The sequence below is a fragment of the Cervus canadensis genome, chromosome 4 (genome assembly GCF_019320065.1).
Source record: "Cervus canadensis isolate Bull #8, Minnesota chromosome 4, ASM1932006v1, whole genome shotgun sequence".
In the NCBI taxonomy this organism is placed as follows: Eukaryota; Metazoa; Chordata; class Mammalia; order Artiodactyla; family Cervidae; genus Cervus; species Cervus canadensis.
Window position 1 is genome coordinate 9,713,953 of NC_057389.1, and position 25,411 is coordinate 9,739,363.

The 25,411-nt window shown below is 38.0% G+C and overlaps 1 protein-coding gene across 2 annotated transcripts in view; it reads left to right on the plus strand.

The window, feature by feature from the left end:
* The window catches only part of SLCO4C1 (solute carrier organic anion transporter family member 4C1), a 75,091-nt gene that overhangs the window by 34,875 nt on the left and 14,805 nt on the right, over positions 1 to 25,411 (plus strand). For both annotated transcript variants that reach the window (XM_043464570.1, XM_043464571.1), the window contains 6 exons: positions 9,218 to 9,400; positions 14,865 to 14,961; positions 16,524 to 16,645; positions 17,606 to 17,718; positions 20,549 to 20,693; positions 21,466 to 21,661. In XM_043464570.1, coding sequence (XP_043320505.1) covers positions 9,218 to 9,400; positions 14,865 to 14,961; positions 16,524 to 16,645; positions 17,606 to 17,718; positions 20,549 to 20,693; positions 21,466 to 21,661 — 856 coding nt within the window. The remainder of the gene's footprint in view (positions 1 to 9,217; positions 9,401 to 14,864; positions 14,962 to 16,523; positions 16,646 to 17,605; positions 17,719 to 20,548; positions 20,694 to 21,465; positions 21,662 to 25,411) is intronic.

Consider the following 25,411-nt stretch of genomic DNA (forward strand, 5'->3'; position numbering starts at 1 on the left):
GGTCAGAAAAGATGCTTGGAATGATTTCAGCCTTCTACAATTTGCCAAGGCTTGATTTGTGACCCAAGGTGTGATCTGTCCTGGAGAATGTTCCATGTGCACTTGAGAAAAAAAGTGAAATCTACTGTTTTGGGATTAATCGCCTTGTAGATATGAATTAGGTCCAACCGGTCCAATGTATGTTTTAAAGCTTGTGTTTTATTATTAATTTTCTGTCTGAATGACCTGTCTATTAGTGTGAGTAGGGTGTTAAAATATCCCACAATTATTGTTACTGTTGATTTCCCCTTAAATAGTTGTTAGCATTTGCCTTATGTATTGAGGTGCTCCTATACTAGGTGCATTTATAATCATTATATCTTCTTTTTGGATTGATCCCTTGATCATTATGCAGTGTCCTTCTCTGTCTTTTGTCATGGTCTTTTTTAAAAAGTCTACTTTATCTGATATGAGTATTGCTACTCCTGCTTTCTTTGATTTCTGTTTGCATGGAATATCTTTCTCTAGTTCCCTCACTTTCAGTTGTATGTGTCCCTAGGTCTCAGGCATATCTCTTGTAGACAGCATATATAGAAGTCTTGTTTTTGTATATATTCAGCCAGTCTGTGTGTTTTGGTTAGAGCATTTCATCCATTTACATTTAAGGTAATTACTGATATGTGTGACACTATTATCATTTATTGTTTTTGTTTTTGGTTTGTTTCTGTAGGCCTTTTCCTTCTCTTGTGTTTTCTGTCTGGAGAAGTCCCTGTAACGTTTGTTGTAAAGCTGGATGGTGGTACTGATTTCTCTTAACTTTTGCTTTTCTGTAAAGCTTTTCATTGCATCTTTGAATGTGAATGAGATCCTTGCTGGATAGAGGGATCTTGGTTGTAGATTTTTTTCCTTTCATTACATTTAAGTATATTCCACCATTCCCTTCTGATCTGCAGAGTTTCTGTTGAAAGATCAGCTGTTAGCCTTATGGGGATCCCCTTTTATGTTACTTGTTGCTTTTGCCTTGCTGCCTTTAATATTTGTTCTTTGTGTTTAATTTTTGTTAGATTGATTAATATGTGTCTTGGCATGTTTTTCCTTGGGTTTATCCTGTATGAAAATCTCTGCGCTTTTTGGACCTGGGTGGCGCTTTCTTTTTGCATTTTAGGGAATTTTTTTTACTATAATCTCCTCACATATTTTCTCATGCCCTTTCCTTTTGTCTTCTGGGACCCCTGTGATTCAAATGTCTTTATGATTAATATTGCCCCCAGAGGTCTCTGAGACTGTCCTCATTTCTTTTTAGTCCTTATTCTTTAGTATGCTCTGCCTCAGCCACTTCCACCATTATATCTTCCAGCTCATTTATCCATTCCTCTGCCTCAGTTACTCTGCTATTGGTTCACTCTAGTGTATTTTTCATTTCAGTTATTGTGTTGTTCATTGCTAATTGTCTATTCTTTAATCCTTCTAGGTCCTTGTTGATCATTTCTTTCATCTTCTCTATCTGTGCCTCCAGTCTATTTATCCATGCCTTCATTTTATTTTCAAGATTTTGGATCATCTTTAGTGTTATTACTCTGAATTCTTTTCCAGGCAGACTGCCCATTTCCTCTTCATTTGTTTTGTCTTTTGGGTTTTCACCATGCTCCTTTATCTGCTGCATGTTTCTCTGGCTTTTCATTTTGTTTAATTTACTGTGTTTAGGGTCTCCTTTCTGCAGGTTGGAAGGTCATAGTTCCTTTCATTGTGGAGTCTGCCCACCGTGGGTGGGGTTGGGCCAGTGCCTTGTGACGGTTTTCTGGCTGGTGGGTGGAGGTGGATCTTGTCTCTCTGAAGGGCGGTGCCATGTGCAGTGGTGCTTTTTGATGTGTCTGTGGGTTTAGTATGCTCTGAGTGGCCTCTCTGCTAATGTGCAGGGTTGTGCTCCTGTCTTGCTGATGGATTGGCATGGACCATCTGTCACTGGAGCTTGCTGACCTTAGGGTAGGGTTTGATCTTAGTGTTGAGATGGAGACCTTTGGGAGAGTTCTCATCAATTAATATTCCATGGGGTTGGGAGTTCTCTGGTCGTTCAAAGTCCTGGACTCAGGTCTCCCACCTCAGGGGTTCAAGTCCAACCCTTTACTGTAGCACTAAAACCTCACAAGCCACACAGCATAGAAGACAAAACCCCAAGACTGTTGGTAAAAGCAACACTCAGCATCCCAGAACACCCAGAGAAACTCACACCAAAGTCCTCCAATATTTCTAGGAAGGTCTCTAAACCTGTTGTGGGCAGTGTGGGGTCTGCCCAGTCTCAGATCTGGCCTTACTCCGGCTTGTACTTTGTCCCAACGTCCACAGTAGCCCCTGGAGTCCACAGTCTCAGGCTGATTGTGGGGATTTAATCCGCTTCTCCTGTGGCAGCTAATTCTCTTTTTCTCCTTTGGTCACACAGCCCCTGGTGTTCTGCTTTGGTTTTGGGTCTGGCTCTGCTTGGAGGTGGGCTTCCCAGGTGGCTCAGTGGGTAAAGAATCCTCCTTCAATGCAGGAGACACTGGTTTGATCCCTGGGTCGGGAAGATCCCCTGGAGGAAGGCATGGCAATGCACTCCAGTATTCTTGTCTGGGAAATCCCATAGACAGAGGAACCTGGTTGGACTGCAGATCACTGGGTTGCAAAGAGTCAGACACGACTGAAGTGACTTAGGAGGCACACATTCACTGCTTGTAGGTTGCCCTCTCATGACTGTTCCCTGCCTAGACATGAGAAGGCAAGAGACTTTTTAGGACTCACTTGCTCACTCTGGCTGGGGAGAGGGAGGGGGTATGGCAGCCACATTTGGGATGTACTAGGGGATGCCTATGGCAATAGAGACCTTCTGGATGTCCTTACAGCCTGATATGGGTCATGCGCACTCTCAGAGCAGTTGGCCCCAGATCGTGGGTCCCTAAGAGGAACCAAGCTGCTTATCCTCTCCACAGGGTACAGGCAGTAACCTGTGTCCGCTCACAACCTGGTGGTAATTGCCACCTCTGGGGTCTGAATTGCATCAGTGGCGTTTTGTCTGCTGTTTCAGGCACTTTCCCTGGGTTTGGTGGTGGCTTGTTGTTCAGTCACTCAGTCGTGTCCAACTCTTTGAGACCCATGGACTGCAGCACGCCAGGCTTCCCTGTCCTTCACCATCTCTCAAAGTTTGCTCAAACTCATGTCCGTTGAGTCAGTGATGCCATCCAACCATCTCATCCTCTGTCGTCCCTTTTTCCTCTTGCCTTCAGTCTTTGTCAGCATCAGGGTCTTTTCCGATGAGTCAGCTCTTCATATCAGGTGGCCGAAGTATTGGGGCTTTGGCGTCAGCATCCATCCTTCCAATGAATATTCAGGGTTGATTGCCTTTAGGATTGACTGGTTTGCTCTCCTTGCAGTCCAAGGTACTCTCAAGAGTCTTCTCCAGCACTACAATTTAAAACCATCAGTTCTTCAGTGCTCAGCCTTCTTTATGGTTCAACTCTAACATCTGTACATAACTACTGGGAAAACCATAGCTTTGACTATAAGGATGTCTCAGCAAAGTGATGTGTCTGCTTTTTAATAGACTGTCTAGGTTTGTCATTACTTTTTTCCCAAGGAGCAAGCATCTTTTAATTTCATGGCTGCAGTCACTGTCCACAGTAATTTTGGAGCACAAGGAAATAAAGTTTGTCAGTGTTTTCATTTTTTCCCCAACTGTGTTTGCCCTGAAGTGAACTGATGACACCAGATGCCAGTCTGGTGGCTTGCATTTCCTGCTGTGGGATTGTAAACTGCAGTCAAGTCTAATTCTGCCTGGGGCTCTGACTGGTTTTGTTGGTTTTGGTGGCCGCTGGCAGGCGCTCCCTCAGCTGCTGTCTGTGAGTGCAGAGTTGGGGTGTCCCGGTGACAAGGACCTCTTGCCCCCCTGGGATGCCGTTTTCTCCTGACTCCCTGCGCTGTGTCACCCCAGCTCCCCCAGAGAACCCGCATGGAAGTCAGCCCAGGTCCTCTCCCTGAGGTCCAACAGCCGCACCCGAACCACGACACCCTGCCCTCACCTCCGCTGCAGGCAGAGGCATCCAAGCTGCTTCTTGGCCGTGGCGTGTTGTTGGCCATGATCTCTGTGGTGGATTCCCTCCATTGTGCCTTCTGAGCAGCCGCCACTGTGCTCCCCTCTGTGGTTCTGAAGCTCCCCTGACCCCACCTGTGAGAGTTTCTTACTGTGCGGAAACTTTTCCTCCTTCAGGTCTCTGTCCTGGAATCCTTTGTTTCTTTTATTATCTTTATCTTTTGCCCTGCCTTGTTCTAAGGAGACTGGCTTGCCTTTTTGAGAGTTTGGGTGGTTCTGCCAGCATTCAGAACTTGTTCCGTAGGAGTTATTCCATATGCAGATGAATTTTTGATGTATTTGTGGGGAGGAAGCTGATCTTGCCTTTTTATTCCTCAGCCATCTTCTCTCCTAACCCTGGATATTTTTCTTGATGTTCTTCAAGCATGTTGAAAATTTATTTAAACAAGCAAGTTGAAGCTCATCAATTACTTCCTCCGGGAAAAACAAAAAAACACCAAACCCCATAGAATAGTCATATACAAAATGTCTACAAGATTGTTACAACAAAATATTTTCCTAAAGGCAATTTATCTATTATAAAAAAGGAACTAGGAGAAAACAGTAAAGCAATAATGCATATCAGTTCAGTTGAGTTCAGTCGCTCAGTCGTGTCCGACTCTTTGCGACCCCATGAATCGAAGCACGCCAGGCCTCCCTGTCCATCACCAACTCCCGGAGTTTACTCAAACACATGTCCATCGAGTTGGTGATGCCACCCAGCCATCTCATCCTCTGTCGTCCCCTTCTCGTCCTGCCTCCAATCCCTCCCAGCATCAGGGTCTTCTCCAATGAGTCAATTCTTTGCATGAGGTGGCCAAAGTATTGGAGTTTTAGTTTCAGCATCAGTCCTTCCAATGAACACCCAGGACTGATCTGCTTTACGATGGACTGATTGGATCTCCTTGCAGTCCAAGGGACTCTCAAAAGTCTTCAGCACCACAGTTAAAAAGCATCAATTCTTCGGCACTCAGCTTTCTTCATAGTCCAACTCTCACATCCATACATGACCACTGGAAAAACCATAGCCTTGACTAGACGGACCTTTGTTGGCAAAGTAACGTCTCTGCTTTTTAATATGCTATCTAGGTTGGTCATAACTTTCCTTCCAAGGAGTAAGCATCTTTTAATTTCATGGCTGCAGTCACCATCTGCAGTGATTTTGGAGCCCCGAAAAATAAAGTCTGACATTGTTTCCACTGTTTCCCCATCTATTTGCCATGAAGTGATGGGACCAGATGCCATGATCTTAGTTTTCTGAATGTTGAGCTTTATGCCAATTTTTTCACTCTCTCTTTCACTTTCATCAAGAGGCTTTTTAGTTCTTCTTCACTTTCTGCCATAAGGGTGGTGTCATCTGCATATCTGATATTATTGATATTTCTCCCAGCAATCTTGATTCCAGCTTGTGCTTCCTCCAGCCTAGCATTTCTCATGATGTACTCTGGATATAAGTTAAATAAGCAGGGTGACAATAGACAGCCTTGACATACTCCTTTTCCTATTTGGAACCAGTCTGTTGTTCCATGTCCAGTTCTAACTGTTGCTTTCTGACCTGCATGCATATACATATGTTCAATTTAGCAGTGTATCAAGTAATAAGAGATTGATAGTCTAACCTACTACCTCCAGGACAATGAATATTGAAATCAGGAATTATAATTCAAAGGTTTGACATGGCTAGGGAAATATCACAAATAATGCAGACTTAGTCCAGTTATAAGTATAGATTACCTGCCAAAATATCTGCCAACCTCTTATAATATGAATATATACAATATTATAGAGAATATTTTAGATACAAAATTTTAAGAATTATTTTTATGCATTGAATTTGCATCTGAAACTTTGATGCCTGTCAGCCAGTTAAGGAACATTCAGAATCGATGCTTCAGGGGCCCTACATTTCATCAGTGTGGAAATAATAAGTCTTGACCTGATATCAAGAAAATGAAAATAGAATTAGCTGATGTCATTGTTAAAATACAAATTCCTGGATGCTACACTAAAGTGAGAGGGTTGGGAATATATTTTTAACAAGTCTCTTAGTTCATTAGTATAATGTGATGAGTTTGTTTGTGTGTGTGTTAGTTACTCAGTCATAGTTGACTCTTTGTGACCCCAGGCACTGTAGCCTCTCAGGTTCCTCTGTCCATGGGACTTCCCAGGCAAAAATACTGGAATGGATAGCCATTCCCTTTCCTCCAGGGGATCTTTCTGACTCAGGAATTGAACCCAGGTCTCCTGCATTGTAGCTGGGTTCCTTACTGTTTGAACCACCGGGGAAGCCCATGATGAAGTTAGAAAATATGGGTTTATTATGCCCAGCCATTAAATGTGATATTTTTATAAAAGGTTTTATTTAATCAAACTTAAAGATAACCATTTTCAGGTATCCAAATTGGAAAGATAGAGGTAAAATTATCATTTTATGCAGATGATATGATATGTAGAAAACCCTAAAAGAGTTCACACAAAAACAACTAAAATTGATAAATGAATTCAGCAAGGTAGCAGGATACAAGTTTAACCACACAGAAATCTGTGGTATTTCTTTGCACCAACAATGAAATATCAGAAAGGAAAAGTAAAAAGACAATCCCTTTTAAAATTTCATTATGAAGGTAAAATAAACCTGACCAAGGAGGTAAAAGACTTGTATTTTGAGAACTATAAAACATTGATAAAGAAAACAGAAGATACTTTAAAGAAATGGAAAGATATCTTATGGTCTTGGATTGGAAGAATTAATATTGTTAAAATGGCCATACTACCCAAAGCAATCTATAGATCTAATGCACATACCTATCAAATTCCCTATTACATTTTTCACAGAACTAGAACAAATAATTCTAAAATTTATATGGAGACATAAAAGATCCAGAGTTGCCAAAGCAATCCTGATGAAAAAGAACAAAGCTGGAGGTATAGCCTCATATTTAGACAATATTGCAAAGCTATAGTGGTCAAAACAGTGTGGTGTTGGCAGAAAAGCAGATGTGGATTAATGGAACAGAATGGAGAGCTCAGGAAAAAAAACATACACATATAGGGTCAGTTAATCTTTGACAAAGGAGGCAGGAGTATATTACGGAAAAAAGACAACCTTCTCAGTAGGGATGTTGGGAAAGCTGACAGTTGCATGTAAATCAGTGAAATTAGAACATTCCTCACACCTGACACAAAAATAAACTTAATGGCTTAGGGACTTAAATATAAGACGTGACACTTTTATAAAACTTCTAGAAGACAGCATAGGCAAGACGTTCTTTAACATAAGGTGTAGCAATGTTTCCTTAGATCAGTCTCCAAGTCAATCGAAATAAAGGTGAAAATAAACAAATGGTGCCTAATCAAGCATATAAAATTTTATATAGCAAAGAAAACCATAAAGAAGACGAAAAGACAACCTACAGACTGAGAGAAAATAGTTGCAAATGATGTGAACAACAAGGGCTTGATTTCCAAAATATACCAATAGCTCATACAACTCAATAACAAAAAAAACCCAATCAAAAAATGGGCAGAAGGCCTAAATAGACATTTCTGCAAAGAAAATATACAAATGTTCAATAGGCACATGAAATATGGTCAACATCACTGATTATTAGAGAAATACAAGTCAAAACTACAATGAAGTATGCCCTCATACTAGTCAAAATGGCTATCACTGAAAAAAAAAAAAACTACAAGTATCAAATGCTGGAGAGAGTGTGGGGAAAAGGATACCTTCCTACACTGCTGGCAGGAATGTAAATCGGTGCAGCCACTGTGGAGACAGTTTGGAGGTTCTTTAAAAAACTAAAACGATCCAGAGTCTACTCCTGGGCATTTATTCAGAGAAGACTCTAACTTGAAAAGATACTTGCCCCCCAGTGTTGATACCTGCGTTATTTACAATAGCCAAGACAGGGAAGCAACTTAAATGTCTATCAATAGGTGAATAAGATAGGATGCAGGGTGTGTGTGTATGTGTGTGTGAATATATATATACACACACATACAGTGGAATAATAGCCAACCATTAAAAGAAAGAAATAATGGTCATCTGTAGTAGTAACATGGATCAACCTAGAGATTATCTCATTAAGTGAAGTAACTCAGAAAGAGAAAGACAAATGCCATATGACCATATGTTGATTGATAAAATCAATATTGTGGTAAAAAAAAAGTGTATATATATATATATATATATATATATTTAAACTTTATTTTATGTTGGAGTATAGCCGATACAATGCTGTGATAAGTTTCAGGTGAACAGAGAAGGGATTCAGCCATGCATACACATGTAACCATTCTCCCCCAAACTCCTGTCCCATCCAGGCTGCCATGTAACATTGAGCAGAGCTCCCTGTGTTATATGGTAGGCCCTTTTTGGTTATCCATTTTAAATATAGCAATATTGTACATGTCCATCACAAATGCCCTAACTGTACCTTCCCTCAATCCTTCCCTCCAGCAACCATAAGTTCATTTTCTAAGTCTGTGATTGCCTCTCTGTTGTGTAAGTAAGTTCATTTGTATTGTTTCTTTTTAGGTCCCACATGTGTGGGATGTCATAGGATACTTCTCCTTCTCTGTCTGACATCACTCAGTCCCATAGTTTCTAGGGCCATCCATGTTGCTGCAGATGACATTGTGTCCTTCTTTTTAGTGGCTGAGGAATATGTCGTTACATATATGTACCACATATTCTGATGCTGTCACGTTTTAAGGCTGTAGTGTTTCATATGGGCATCCTAGGTGGCTCAGTGGTAAAGGATTCTCCTGCCAGTGCAGGAGACACAGGAGACCCAGGATCTGTCCCTGGGTTGGGAAGACCTCCTGGAGGAAGAGATGGCAACCCACTCTAGTATTGTTTCCTGAAAACTCCCACAGACAGAGGAGCCTGGCAGGCTAGTCTAGTCCATGGGGATGCGAAGGAGCCAGACACAACTGAGTGATTGAGCATGCATCCAGTGGTTCATGTATTTTCTTTGATAATTGTCTTTTAAATATCTTAATTATATTCTAAGTATTTTTAAGTATAATAAAGTGAAGAAGGAAGGTTATGTTAGGCAAGTAGAATTTATGATATTTAAATTGTTAGCTAACATTTTGATAAATTCACAATCTTATTTTATTTTTTCCCTAAAGATACTTGCTCAACAACAAAGAATCAACATGGTTGTAACACTTCAAGTTCTCCACTTTTCTACTACTTGTATGTCTTCGTTTTGGGACAACTGTTGCTGGGAACAGGAGGAACTCCTCTGTATACCCTGGGAACAGCCTTTATTGATGACTCTGTGCCCATCCACAAATCTTCTCTGTATATAGGTAAGTTTGCTGCTAATACAAATGTCTCAGTGTCATTTCATGTTATTGCTTATTTAATTTATAAGTAATGCACAGCATACACTTTTTAAGAAATTAGTTGTGATTTCATAAGTATTTACATTAGGTAAATGCAATATTGCTTTTTTTTTTTTTGTTTAACTATTTGTCGAAGTACCATGTCCTTCAGTTGAATGTGGTTGATTTTTATTGACATCTTCCTTTATCTCCTGTGCTGGGCATGTCAAGCCTTCCTGGAAGTGCTATCCAAGAAATAGGTCATCTTGATTGCTGGAATGTTTCCCAGGCTAATTTACACAAGTGTAGGGATAGAGTTCTGCTGTTCTGTGTGACTTACTTCATCCTACATGGAATTGACTAGAGTCAACAAAAGAAACCACACAATGGTACTCAGAAACTCTGTGGAGTTGTTCATTTCAGATTAATGCTTTTTACATATGACTCAGTATTTTCCCTTTGTGGTCTAATTCTTGGCAGCCCAAGTTTCTCTTAAATTCCATCCCTGGAGCTGCTGGAAGGTAGAGCTAACTAAACCGTGCGTGGTCTACATCCAAATTAATGTGTAATATATTTGCATGTGAGTTTTCACTTTATCGAGGCTTCCCTGGTGGCTCAGGTGGTAAAGAGTCTGCCTGCAGTGCAGGAGACCTGGGTTCAGTTCCTGGGTCAGGAAGAGCCCTGGAGAAAGGAATGACTACGTGCTCCAGTGTTCTTGCCTGGAGAATCCCAGGGACAGAGGAGCCTGGCGGGCTGTAGTCCTTGGGGTCGCACAGAGTCAGACACGACTGAGCGACTGACACTTTGACTTTTCAGTTTCACTTAATCAGTATCGGATGTAGGGGACTTTGTCCACTTGGACTGCTCAAAGAGAATACTATAGACTAGTTGGCTTACAAACAAGAGAACTTTATTTCTCACAGTCCTGGAGGTTGGCAAGTACAAGATCATGTGCCCAGAGGAGATCTAGTATCTGATGAGGGCCCATTTCTTGGTTCGTGGACATCTGCCTTTTAGCTGTGGCAGAGGGGACAAGTGAGCTTTCTGGGGCCTTCTTTTAAGGGCACTAATCCCGTTCTGAGGGCTTCACTCTTATATGACCTAATCCCTTCCCAGAGGCCCCACCTCCAAATGCAACTGCATTGGGAATTGGATTTCAGCATATGAATTTGGGGGCGACATCAACTTTCAGTGTATAAAGAGACCTGTTGCTATAGTCGCTGGAAGTCACCTGTGTTCAGTGTAGCCCTGATTCTCTAATACAGAAGCCTCCGCACTCCTACCTGTCCGCTCGTTTTGCTTTGGTCTTTGTACGAGATCTGACGCCCTCTCACACATTCTGGCGGATCTGTACAACTCCACGTACTAATTTAACGGTGCTTTTATTTCAGTTAGCTACTAGTGCTGCTTTTCAGTCTTCCAGCTCACAGATTTTCTCCCTGAGGTCCTCTTCTAATCAGCGCTTCTCATAAAGCAATTTCCGTCTTCATATTTTAGTAACACACAAAATACGAAGTTTTTCAAAGATTGTTTAAGAATGAGAGGCTGGGGTGAAGGCCCAAGAGACCATCCCAGATTCTATATTCCCTGGGACTGAAGTTTTCAGGGCTGTAATTTATTCCAGCAGAAGGATACAAAGGAGAATCAGCACAGGGAAAAGGTACCTGAGGTAAAGTACATACACAACCATGCGCAAGCTTCAAGCATCCACTCGCTCCTAGTGGGGCCACATCAGTCAGAATTAATTCCTCCAGCCAGGAGCTGTAACAGCACACATGAAATGTTTTCTACCAGCTAAGTTCATTAGAGATTCAATGCCCAAGGATTTTACTGGTAATCGACCATATAGGAACCCTCTGCCTTGCGCATAGGAAAGTTCTAGACTCTCAGAAGGAATACAGGTGTTTGGAAAAACCACATTGTTTATACAAACAGTTTCAGCACAATGACCCACCTTTATTAGGGAATGGTGGCATCCCTCGGACATTTAAGATCCCAGATGCGAGCTCAGGGCCAGCCTAACAAGCACGGTCTTTCTAAAGATTGCAGCCACAGAGGCTGCTTAACTCTTTGCAGTACCATAGGAATTCACTGAATGGTAATTTTTGAGAGTAAAGGAAGAAAAACCAAAGTAATAAAACTGGGAAACTCATTTTAATTTTTTTCAGTGTCAGATAACTGGTTCTTTTCATTGGATAATTAGGTTTTGTTCGGTGAAATCCTTCCTTAAGCTTTTTACGTCTATACATTTCCCCATTTCCAAAATCTTCCCCCATTCTTTCTTTGTTTTACAATAGTATCTGTTACTGGTACGATGCCTTTCTCTATGTGAAACAGTTTTATGCAGCAAGGCAAAAATGGGCAAAATGAAAACAGTAAAATTGGTACCTATGAGAATGATGGGAAAATTGTAGTCACATAGCATGTCTCACCTCATAGCCATCTCCATGCCATTCACTCATCATGTCTTTGTCTTTAAATGCTTTTTGGGGTTTACAATTTTTGTCCTTTAATTAAACTTTTAAGTTCATTTAATCTTATTTTGTGTTAAAATCTTTCATCTTAATATGTACTTCGTGTTTGCTCTACATTCTTATTTATTGCCCTTTTTTCCTTTCTTTTTGATAATTTAATATTTATTATTTCATTTCTCTCCTCTATTAACTTCCTAGGTATATGCTCTTTTACAGTTCATCTACTAATTACCTTACATGAAAACTTGATTTTATGAAATTCTAATGTTAATTGATACTTTTATCACATTCCTGATCATCACATAATCTTAAAACCTTTGAATTTTATTCCTGTCCCAACGTTTAGGCAATTCTTTCTGTGTCCTGTGATCCCTTCTATATTTAAGTTCCTGAAATAAGTATCATTAATGATTTATTTGGGACTCCTTGGTGGCACCGGTGGTGAAGAACCTGCCTGCCAGTGCAGGAGACGTAAGGGGTGCGGGCTCGACCCCTGTGCTGGGGAGGCCTGCTGGAGGAGGGCATGGCGCCCCACTCCAGTGTTCTTGCCTGGAGCATCCCATGGACAGAGGAGCCTGGCGGGTCATGGTCCATAGGGTTGCAAAGAGTCAGACACGAACTGAAGTGACTTAGCAACAGCAGCATCAGCAGTGCTTTATTTAAAAATCATTTTCCTTTAACTTGAAGAACAATCTTAAGTCAGTAAGTTAGAAATTATATTAATAATCATAGGAAAGGAGTAGAAGTGAACACAGTAGAATAGTGCTTTTAAAGTACTGAAGGAACATTAATGGGCAGCTAATCTTCTGTTTCCAGTGAGAATACTCATCAGGGAAAAGAGTAAAAAGAAAAAATCATTTTTAGATGGAAAAAATGAGAGAATTCAGCACAAGCAGGCTGTTCCAATATATTAACTTCGGCTTTATTATCTCCTCTCCTATTCCAGTTACATGTATGCTAAGCCTTTTTTTTTTTTTTATGTATTCTTTGTCCTTTAATGTCTTTTCTGTATTTTTCTATCTTTATTTTTTTCTTGCTTCTTGATAAATATTTACTGATTTACTAATATATTTTCCAGTTTCATAATACCCAGTTTAGTTCTAAGTAATCTACTGTGGATCCATTTCATGTTTGTTTTGACAGATGTATTCTATAGTTCTAGAATTTTTTTGAGAATCACTCCATGTGTCTTTTAATAACTTGCCAGTCTCTCTCATACGTAGGAACACTGCAATGGGATGCCCTTTATCTAATTTCAGGGATTGAGTTTATTTGAAGCTAAACTGCACTTATGTTGTGAACCAGGCTACCTCTAACTCATCCTTGCTTTTAGAGTATAACCTCCTCGGGGCAACTTAAAATGTAGGGCAGGGAAAGTTTACAAGACATACTCTGAGCTGCATCATTTGTATCCTTACTTCCTAAAGCCTAGCAAGGGACAGTTTCCCCTCCCAGTGCCTCTTGTCGAATCAGCCAGTGTACTCAGGAAAAATTAAAAAAAGTCAGTCTCGATTTTTGTTAAACGTCTCTCTTCTTCAGAATCGTAACACAGTGATCCTTCACTATTTTTATCTCTTTGCCTTCAAGCATATATTTAAAAATAATTTTTAAGTTTTTAAAAGTTTTTCTTAGTGGACAATTTGGTTGGAAACACTAGTCTACCTAGTCCATCTACCATTCTTATAAATGTATCAATCTAAACCCAGTTGGATATAATTTATAAAAAAGGTCTATCACTAAAGATAATTTGGGGATCATTGATTTCCAGCATTTTAAATCATGTATTTCTATCCATAAAAGTTTTGTGAGCATGAATCTTACGTACACTTAAAATTTTCTACTAACACATTTTTTACATTTAAAAATATAATTATATATTAGTCACTAAGTCGTGCCGGACCCTTTTGGTGACCCCATGGACTGTAGCCATGGGGCTCCTCCGTCCCTGGGATTTCCCGGGCAAGAATACTGGAGTGGGTTGCCATTTCCTCCTCCAGGGGATCTTTCCTACCCAGGGACTGAACCCACATCTCCTGCATTGGCAGGTGGATTCTTTACCACTGAGCCACCAGGGAAGCTCATAAATTAGGGTAGGATAGATAAATAAAAGTCGTATATGTTTTCAGCTCATCTTGCATGACCTTTACTTTGGAGCCTTAATCTAGTACATCAATCATTTTTGCCACTGATGTATGCCCCACTTTGCGTTTGGTGTATTCCTTTCCTTCCATGTATGGGGATGAGAATTTCAGTGGTTAATAATCATCTCAGAAGGTGGTGCCACATGAGGATATAATCTTTTGTATAAATAATGTTTTAATAAAAAGTAAAAAGTTGTGTATGGCAAAATTTTAAATATCAGAAAAATAAGGTCAGTTTAATTCTGCTGCCAGTTAAAATGGGAGATTCACTAAGAGCAAGAGTTTAATGGTTCGCTTTTAAGAAGCAGACTAATGACTGCATCCAGGTTTTAAATCAGCTGCCATAGTCCAAAATAAAGAATGCTTTTGGAATGTGTACAGCAGGCTACGGTCCATAGGGCCGCAAAGAGTCAGACACGACTGAGGCAGCTTAGCATGCACGTGTGCACGGAAGACAAAAGGCTTCTCCTTTCACATTGCTTTCTTCCATGAGCAGTGTAGACAGTAATTACCATCACTGTTCACAAAGGGTAATGGTAGATGAAGACTAGCCCTGCTGTGAGTTTACATGATACAGCTTTCCATATATTTATAATTATTGGATTTGTTGCAGTCATCATTGTAGTCTAAAAAATTTTATATAGATTTATGTATTTGAAGCCCCTTGACAGTGATACCACTCAGATGGCATTTTTTAGTTAAAAAATATGTAATTTTGATATAATTTGAATCATTTTGTTTTTCTGTAGTAAAATATTTGTCTTTCTTAACTTGTCAGACATTCAAAGCAAAATTGCACAGATGATCATGTTCAGTGTCTTTGCTTTTTGCTAGGAATTGGCTATGCCATGTCAATTTTAGGCCCTGCTGTTGGCTATGTGCTGGGAGGACAATTGCTAACCCTGTACATTGATATTGATTTGAAACACAGGTAAGGTGATATCTATTTTTATTTAGATTTATATTATTTTAATCGTGTTAGTACCACAGCCAGAGCATTTTTATAGTATTTCTTCAGAATATCATGAGGGATTTTTCTGGGAAAAAACTGAATACACACAATTTTTATGTAGTATTTTGGCTGTGTTGCTTCATGAATTAATGCCACATCATCTCTTAGTATAGTGCATTTATTCATAAATAAGGATGATTAATAGTTAGCTGGTCTTATTTTTCAAAATATACAACCAAGATGCTATGCATTGTTCAAAGATAATAATTTAATTAAAATTAGTTGTACTTTCAGTAGATATTGCTGTGGGTAGATAGCCTGAAAGAGTCTTAACAGTTTATCATTCTCAAACAAAGTGCTGTAGTAGCTCTGATAATGCCATAGAGATAACAGTTGTTCAGCTTTAACAATTTTGACACTGGAGGATAATAATAGGTAATGTTTATTTATCCCATACAGTGTTTCAGACAATATAGGTTTTGTGTATTTAAGATATGTATAATATAGGTTTTGTGTATATAAAATATATATATATAAAACTTTATGTGCCATTTTATTTAATCCTCTTACTTATCTTATAAGGTAGTTGATATACAGAACTGGGTAAGTGGCCAAGGTATGAAGTGAAGTAGCTCTTTTTGACTCTGAAACCCCCTTCTTACCCACTGAGTTACCTTCTCCATTTCTTGAATAGAGAAGTTAGTAACCTTTGATGAGGGCATGTTATCTCATTTTACTTTAATTACACAGTCCTTTGCAAGACTGTGAACAATGAATAAGAAAATATAGTCACAGCATGTGATCTGTTCTTTAGCTGTTAGTCCTAGGTTAATCTTTTTAGAAACAAGGTTAATCTTTTAGAGACGGTAGGTTAATAAAAACGTTCAGAGGTTGTACTGTGCAACGATGCTGATGTATGCAGTCCTAGGTTAACCTTTTAGAGACTCTCTGAAAGGTTTGGAGAGGAAGTCCTGGAGCAGAGAACTGGGCTTTCATTTTGGTGGGGTGAAATGAGTTATCGGAATAGTGTGTTTTAGGGGAAAGGCTGTTGGTATAAAAATGTGACAACCATTTTAAGAAACTGTTAATATATATCACTTTAAGCAGAATTTTTACATTCAAATGAATGCCACAATTGAAGCACAGTGTATTGGCTTTTAACAAAAATTGGTGATTTGCTGTGAGATGTACTTAGTATTCTATATATATGTTACATATTATAATATTTAAAGAAGAAAAAGTTAGCCAAAATTGAAGAATATTCAAAAATTCTATGTATGCCTTCAAATAGTTAACATATTTCTTATTAAATAGCTAAAACTTTTATGTTGTATTTGTCATATGAAATACTTGTAGGCCATTATTCTGAGACCATTTATGCCTGCTGTCCATTGGGATTCTTCAAAATGGCTCCACTTGAAATTTTGAATAATATAGTTTCTCTGTATATGCATTTGAATTATAAATTATGTAGTTATTGGGCCTGAGTTCTAATTAACAAGAGAGAGTTGACTTCTGCCTCTTGTTTTTCTGTCACACAGCATTGATATTACTGAGGATGACCCTCGGTGGCTGGGGGCATGGTGGATTGGATTTCTTATATCTTGGCTGCTTGCTTGGTCTTTGATAATACCTTTTTCTTGCTTTCCAAAACATTTACCAGGTAAAAATGTCTTCTTTAAAACCAGAGAGTTTTATTCCAATTCTGGGCCAAGTGGTGCTTCCTAAATGATTAAAAAGAACCCTGGAAATTAGTAAGAACCCTGGAAAATTCACTGTTTTTTAACATAGAATCTTAGTTGTTTGCTTATGCAAGCTTTTGAATATGCCTCTATTTTAGGAGATATTGGGTAACAATCTTAATTTCATGGCTTTTGTTGGTTTTTCATTAATATGTAATAAAACTGTACATATTCACCTTTTTATTAAATACTTGCTAACTTTGTAACTTACATGTTATCAGAATCTTGTTTTATGTTTATGCAAGATATAATATCTTTTAAACTATTAGTTTGTTTTCAGTTAGTAACTTCAGAACCTAATCTGTGTTAAATTATTGGTGTTAGTTATTGGTTCATGATAATACAAGTACTTTGTTTCTTAAGTTGTCACCAAAGTCATGCTGTAGTATACTTATTTTCCACCAAATTTCAATACTAAAATTTTGTACAAAAAGAAAAGATTAATGGAAAAAATATCCATTCCTTTCTCTGTGAGATTTTGCTTCTTTATAATTGTGTGGTTCATATACATATCTATAGAAGTATGTTTCTCTAGGCTGAAGACATTTCATTGTTTCATCTATTCTAAGAATAGATGATTAACTTTTGGAAACGGGCAAAAGAAAAGTAGGACGAGTAGCAGTAGATGGACTCATTGATTTTTTTCTACCCTGGGCCATTCAGCTTCTGATTCCACATAGTGACTTTTCTCAACTTTATTCACAGTACTGTTATTAAAAATTAAAGGACATGATAATAGTTAGTAAATATTATTTCATCTAAAAAGTATGTTAGAATTAGAGTAAAAGAAAAAAGCTTTTAACTCACTTTGTTTAATGTGTAAAGGATGAGACAGAATCATTTGAAAGCAAGAAGATTGAGTATATTTACTACTTTTTTAGGTACAGCAAAAATTCAAGAAGGAAAAATTTCCCAAACTCATCAGAGTGCTTCCTTACAACATACAGATAGTAATTTTGGACAAAGTTTTAAAGATTTTCCAGCTGCTCTAAAGGTACAGTGTACACACACACATACACACACACGTACTCCACACACAAATACATATGTATATATATATATCAATATTAGTAGCAGTTCAGTCGCTCAGTCGTGTCCGACTCTTTGCAACCCAATGAACCGCAGCACGCCAGGCCTCCCTCTCCATCACCAACTCCTGGAGTCCACCCAAACCCATGTCCATCGAGTCGGTGATGCCATCCAACCATCTCATCCTCTGTTGTCCCTTTCTCTGCCTGCCCTCAATCTTTCCCAACATCAGGGTCTTTTCAAATGAGTCAGTTCTTCGCATGAGGTGGCCAAAGTACTGCAGTTTCAGCTTCAACATCAGTCCCTCCAATGAACACCCAGGACTGATTTCCTTTAGGATGGACTGGTTGGATCTCCTTGCAGTCCAAGGGACTCTCAAGAGTCCTCTCCAACACCACAGTTCAACAGCATCAATTCTTTGGTGCTCAGCTTTCTTTATAGTCCAACTCTCACATCCATACATGACCACTGGAAAAACCATAGCCTTGACTAGACGGACCTTTGTTGGCAAAGTAATGTCTCTGCTTTTTACTATGCTGTCCGGGTTGGTCATAACTGTCCTTTCAAGGAGTAAGCATCTTTTAATTTCATGTCTGCAATCACCATCTGCAGTGATTTTGGAGCCCCCAAAAATAAAGTCAGCCACTGTTTCCACTGGTTTCCCATCTATTTGCCATGAAGTGATGGGACTGGATACCATGATCTTAGTTTTCTGAGTGTTGAGCTTTACGCCAATTTTTTCACTCTCCTCTTTCACTTTCATCAAGAGGCTCTTTAGTTCTTCTTCACTTTCTGCCATAAGGGTGGTGTCATCTGCATCTCTGAGGTTATTGATATATATGTAAAACAAATATATATTAATAAACAGTATATCCATACACACAAGTATTAATTATCACAAAGCATTCTTGCTTGCTTATTTACTGTAGTTCTGGCTCTTATACAGACTTCTCCAGATTTAATTGTATTGTGCTTTGAGTAAATGAAAAGTATTCCTGAGTAGAATGGTTGGAAGAACATGAGTTATCTTATTGGCAATATCAATATTCAGTAGTTACTCCTTAGCATGTAGTCCATCATCCCATTCCATTTCTCTTATGTAATGGGTGGATCAATTACCAATGAATTGTAAAAATTTTTGATAATGCCAAACCAGTATTTTTCCTTTGTGGAAAAATTGGCAGTTACAGGTTACTTCTTTTGAATTTGAGGTTAAAGAAACAATAGTGTTATGGTCTATTTTATTGAACTTGGCAGAGTATTCTGTTTAGCATCATTAAAGTTTTATACATAAGGGAGTTTATAATTTCACCTTTTCAAGATTTGAACTTATTTACTTTTCATTATTTTTTTTCCTCCTCAAATGAAAGCCTTAAAATGTTTTTACTTCATTCATCCTACCTTTTAACTCTCCTTCCTCCTCTCCCATATAGGCGCATTCTTGTGTTTTGCTGCAGTTGTTTATAATTTTTAATTCCAACTACTGTTATTTTCTTTTATAGTAGTTTTGTTTTATTTAATGTGTCTATTTAAATTTATTTTGTAAATTCTCACATGTATTACCATCAAGACTCATTACTCACCAATGCTTTTTTTAATCCTTATGTTGTCATGCTTCAAGATCTCAGTTCTGATTCAAATCTCTATAGATACAGCATTTTGTCACTGTCTTCTCAGATAGGATGCCATCTAAGTATCCTTGAATGTCAGGATGATATTTATAACTGGATGAATACTTTCAGATCATACTTCTTTAATTCTCATTGTCTGTAGATAGTGTTTGACTCTTTTCAAGTTAAATATGTTGAAGTTGAGAAGTTTCAAGTTAATGTGATTCTTAGTTTTCCTTTCCATCTACCAATTTGTGAATTTCTCTTTGATTTCAGGAACTTTACTAGGTCCTATGAGTCTATCATTTTTCATTAATGCTTACTCAGAGTCCATTATCTATTTCAATCTGAAAGCTTAAATATTTTCTAGTCATTACTCTAAAACACTGTTGCATTTCTTCACGTAGGTGCTTCTTTCCTTTTGTCATTATTGTTATTCTTACGTTGCATCATCTGGCTCTGACTTCTGAATCTCTTTTCTTGCCTTTTTGTGCCTCCTCTGTGTGTGTGTGTTGTTCAGCTCAGAAATTTTTTTGCATTGAATATTCCAGAACTATATAGGTTTTCACTTTATGGTTACATATGGTGAAATAAGTGAATCTCTCTACTCTCCTCTGGTAGATTAATAGATTCTGAGAGCATCAGCAATATAGACCCTTGTTTAAAATTGCTTAACTCTATACCCAACTAAGGTTCTTAGCTACTGATTCCTTCACTTGTGGAGCAAAACTACAAGTATGATACTTAGGAACCACTCTCATCTCTGCTTACAGTCAATTCTTCATTTATTGGATATAGGAATTCAGAACACAATAAAAAAAAATGAGTAAGAGGTAGATTTATTATGTGGATATGTATAGTAAGACTGGGGAAGGGAACTTTCCAAACCAGCTTTCACCTCCTTTCCCTGGCCCCTTGCTTGTGATCAGGGCACGTTCACCCTACTAATTAATGATCTGTCAATTTTCTAGTTGCTCTATGTATAAACTTTCTCAACATTGTATGTAGAAGGCTATCAATAATCAATATTTGTATTTTTGTGCTAAAGGAAATGCTGAAATTTTAGAAATAATTGTGTTGTATTTATTTAAAATGTGCTATTTCATCAGGGAACTTACCATTCTAGTGCTACATTTTACAGTATAATCGTAGTTATTCATTTCGTGAACTGTATTTTTTCTTTAGAATTTGATGAGGAATACTGTCTTTATGTGTTTAGTTCTATCAACTTGTTCGGAAGCCTTAATTACCACTGGATTTGCTACCTTTTTACCTAAATTTATAGAAAATCAGTTTGGATTGTCTTCTAGCTCTGCAGCTACTCTTGCAGGTAAAACCTTTTCTTTTGTTGTAACTTTGACTAGCAACTTTATTTCACCACATTAGATGTTTATTAGATTTTATGTGTGTAAAAGTTTGGATGCCGCTCCTGCTCAGCTGCTGAGTCGTGTCTGGCTCTGCGACCCCGTGGACTGCAGGCCTCCAGACTCCTCTGTCCATGGAATTCTCCAGGCAAGAAGACTGGAGTGGGTTGCCATGTCTTCTCCAGAGGATCTTCCCAGCACAAGGGTTGAACCCTGGGCTCCTGCATTGCAGGCAGATTCTTTACCACTGAGCCACCAGGGAAGTGCAAAATTTTGGATAGCCACTTGTTGAAGTTTATACTGATTTTGATATGTTTCCGATTTTCTGATATGAGACAGTTTGTTGTATGAATTTGAGGGCTACAGAGGCTATATACAGAGCTAAAGAGAATACATATTAATCCTAATATTCAAAGCATTAATTTTATTAACTTCTCATTTTAATATAACTATTAGCTCATTTATGCATATTATTTATAAATCACATGAATGCTTCATATGTTAGAACCAGAATTGTACTTGTTTCTGATGTTTTCCAGTTTTTGGTATGAGGGAAGTAGAAGGTGCCATTTTCCACTGGGTTAAAAGGGTATAAATTTTATTAAAAATTATATAAAAATCAACTGAGTGACTAACACACACACATATAAAATTATAGTTTTAAAATGGTATAAATTTTGGTATATATTACTGAGTATGCTTGTATGTTTTCTCACTGTCTATCTTTTTTCTCATTAGGGACTGTTTTAATTCCTGGAGCTGCTCTTGGTCAGATTTTAGGTGGTATTCTTGTTTCGAAATTCAAAATGACGTGTAAAAACATCATGAAGTTCGCTTTGCTCACATCTGTAATCTCACTTGTACTGACTTTTGTGTTTGCTTATGCCAACTGTGAAAATGAGCCGTTTGCGGGTGTGTCTAAATTATATAATGGGTAAATATATTTCATTGCTTTTTGATATTAATATCAGAGTAATAAACTGTGTGTGTATTTCCAAGTGTATGCTTTCTTAAAGAAAATAATGAGTAATTGGCTTTTTAAAAAAAAATTGGAAGGCTGCTTTTCCTATGTAAGAATATGTAGTTTTTCTATTTAGTTTCAGTAATTGATATCATATCAAAAGTTGGATATTTTCAGGAAGAATTTAAGGAACAGCTGTTCTGTACTGAGTACTATGCTCAGGGATATAAAGATTAGTATTACAGAATCTTTGTCCATAATGGATTCAGCATCCTAAGGAGAATTTCATGTTGTATGTTCCTGTTGATTTAAATTTTGAAACTCTTTATGATAAAAGTCTTTTATTAGGTAGATTGAAAATAGAGTAGGAGAGAAATTAAAATGAAGCTGAAACTAGGTGATGGTAATCATTGTTGTATTTACTTTAGAAGTTTGTTTGTTTTAAAGAAATAAGTTCTCGTTTTTCTGACCTATAAACATGTTTCTGCCTATAACTGGTGTGACTATTTTATCTTTCTTTGCCTGGTTTATTCTGCTTTGAAATCCTAAGCCACAAGTAGAGGGTCAGGGCGTTGCTCAGCAGAGTGCTTTATAGCCTACAGTACTGCTTTAATTGTTTGAATATATGTGTTTGAGACTGTTGAAGGGGATGGTGCACCAGGTCAGGGACTCTATAATTCTGTATTAATATGGATTCAGATAACATAAATATAGAGAAAAGTTTGTCAGTAACATTTATCATGATTTGTAGCTACTGTTCATGTCTGTCATTCTATGAATGAAAAATGGTGAATCTTCTAAAGCAGTGTTTGGTTCACCTTTATTACCATTATTCAGCATTTATTGACTGTTTCCTCTGGTAGACTTTTACAGCAAAATTCCTACTCTAAAGGAGTTTCCTGGGTAGCTGCATAGATTGGGAGACAGAATAGTGAATGAACAGTGTGTTAGGTTTGAGAGATATAAAGTGCTGTGGAATTCAAAAGAGAGCTTTTCAGTTTCTTTAATTAGATTTAGGAAAGGCTTCATGGCACAATAGAGAAATAGGGCTAATATATGCTCTTAAGTATACAAAAAATTTGAGAGAGAAAGATTTCGAGAGAGGGAATGCAGAGGAATATGTTAAGCCAAAGCATAAATGCTAGAAAGTGAAGGCTAGGTTCAGGCACCAGTTTGAATGGGACTTAGGAAATAGGAGGAAAATACCCGGAAAGGTTGAAAGGTAGATAGAGGTTAAGTTGTACAGACCTGATTGACACCCATAAACTTCACCCAGACGTGCTCCAAGAAACCACAGTTTTTTGTAAGTTCCTTTTAGAAGTACAGAAACTTACTGCTCTATCACCTTGGCAAACAAATGATGTGGATGTGAGTCCATCTGATGTTTTCTATCTTAGACAAGAGTCACTACCCAATGAGCTGTCCTTAGCATACTTAGAAGGGAGGGCAAATGAAGTGGTGTCAGTTTGAGGTGTCTCTGGGGACTGGTCATGGAGAGATATCAAGATCTGGGACATAGAGATCGTGCTTACTTACATACACATTCTTAGTGATGAAAAGACTAAAAGTGCGTATACATACACACACATACGTGTGTGTGTGTATGTGTGCTCAGTCATGTCTGACTCTTTGTGACCCCAGGGATGGTAGCCCACCAGGCTCCTCTGTCCATGGAATTTTCCAGGCAAGAGTACTGGAGTGGGTTGCCATTTCCTACTCCAGGAGATCTTCGCAACCCAGGGATAGAACCCATGTCTCTTGCATCTCCTGCATTGGCAGGTGGGTTCTTTACCACTGAGCCACCTGGGGAAACCCGTACACACATCCACACATACATTAACACACACGGGATGTGTGTGAATGTGTGTATAGATTGTACTAATATAGAAATAAAGCCAGGCCACAACAGAGGTGTGACATCATCAGGTCATTTTTCTCTGTGGCCCTACATTCTTAACTTACCTCTGTTCCCTGCATATTAAAATGTCCATGTCATGGACAACTTAGTCATAATGAACTTATGCAAGAAACTCACTCATAAGAAAAAGTATATGGATAGAACAGACTTGGAAGCTCAAGAAATACCTCCTTCGTGAGTGGGAGAAAGAGAGGTTGTCAAGATGCAGGATTTCTAGTAGAGTGATGCCAAGAATCTTCGCCCTTTGCTGTGGAACCATAGGTGATTAAAAAGTTTTTGTAACTCTGAATTAATGAATTAGGCTTACTGTTAGGTTCATGCAAAGTCCTATATAACAGTATATCCAAAGCTTAAGATCAGTAATACTGATTATTTCAGGGGATATTTTTAATATAATATTTTAGATAAATGTGTTATTAAATGTTTGATATGAGCACAACACTGGGCTTTCAAGGTGGTGCAGTGATAAAGAATACTCCTGCCAGTGCAGGAGACACAAGAGATGCAGCTTTGATCCCTGGGTCAGGAAGATCCCCTGGAGGAGGAAAGGGCAACTCACTGTAATTTTCTTGCCTGGAAAATTCCATGGACAGAGGAGTCTGGTGGGCTGCAGTTCTTGGGATCTCAAAGAGTCAGACACGACTGAATACACACGAGTACAACACTAAATTCAGTTGTCAGAGAATATTTCCAGAACTCTAGTAGTTATTAAAATTTGCCACTGTCCTAAATCACCTTGGTAATCTATCTGTAAGATCTTTGGGTCTGTTCTGGTAATCAGTATTGGTTATGGTGATTTGCATTTTACTTTATACTTAGTACACACAATATTTTTTCCCTCTATGACCTAAAGCTGTAACTTCATTGCTTATCTGAAACAGCACCTTTAAGAGGCATATCTATCAAGGAGTTGCAATAGATTTAGGGAAATCTTTGCTTTTTGTAGAAGCATATTTATAAAATAATAGCTTGGATTCAAATAAAGCATTAATGATTAAATTCAGCTATTTGTGATTAAACATGTTTCTTATATCTACGTATATGTATGTATAAACACACACGTGTATTTTTAAAATACTTAAAATATATTTTGTGTACATTCAATATATTAAAAAACATTTTAAAATATTCAATTTTTTAAAATAAAATATTTTATATATTTCAAAATTAAAAAAAATCAATAAACTTAACAAACTTTGACTATTTTCCTGATCATAGCTCTCCCTTTACTTCATGAAATAAACCTTTACAAATATATAGGCTACAGTGACTAATTCTTGATAGTAAGGAATGCATTCTATATTTCTTTGTTTCTATGGTAGTTTACATGACTGTCTTAAACTCTGACGTTCTTAGTAATCATTTATCAATAATATGGGAATTATAAAAATATTTTAGTTTCAAAGTTACTGTGCAGAGACTATTTCTAGAGTTGCAGGAATGGTTTTTCCGCCACCTCATTTCTACGTACATAGTATAAACTAGATGAGAGCAGAGACTGCAATGCTCGATCGCATGAGTGGAAGCGTGCTTGATGAGGAGATCTAGCAGCAGCTGGTGGAATGGATTTGAAGGAGAGGCTCCAAGCAGGGGACGAATTACTTAAAATTGACTCTTTGCTCACCCTTTCCCTCAAATTCCCCACTGATTATCTTCCTGTTTGCTTTATAGCCTCTCTTTAATCTGTTTCCTGTATGAACTTCTTGTTTTCCACCTACTCTTTAAGTGTCACCTTTTTGCAGTATAGCAGTTACTATCTTCTAATAGATAAATCACTCACTTATGTCTTTCATCCCCAGTACAAG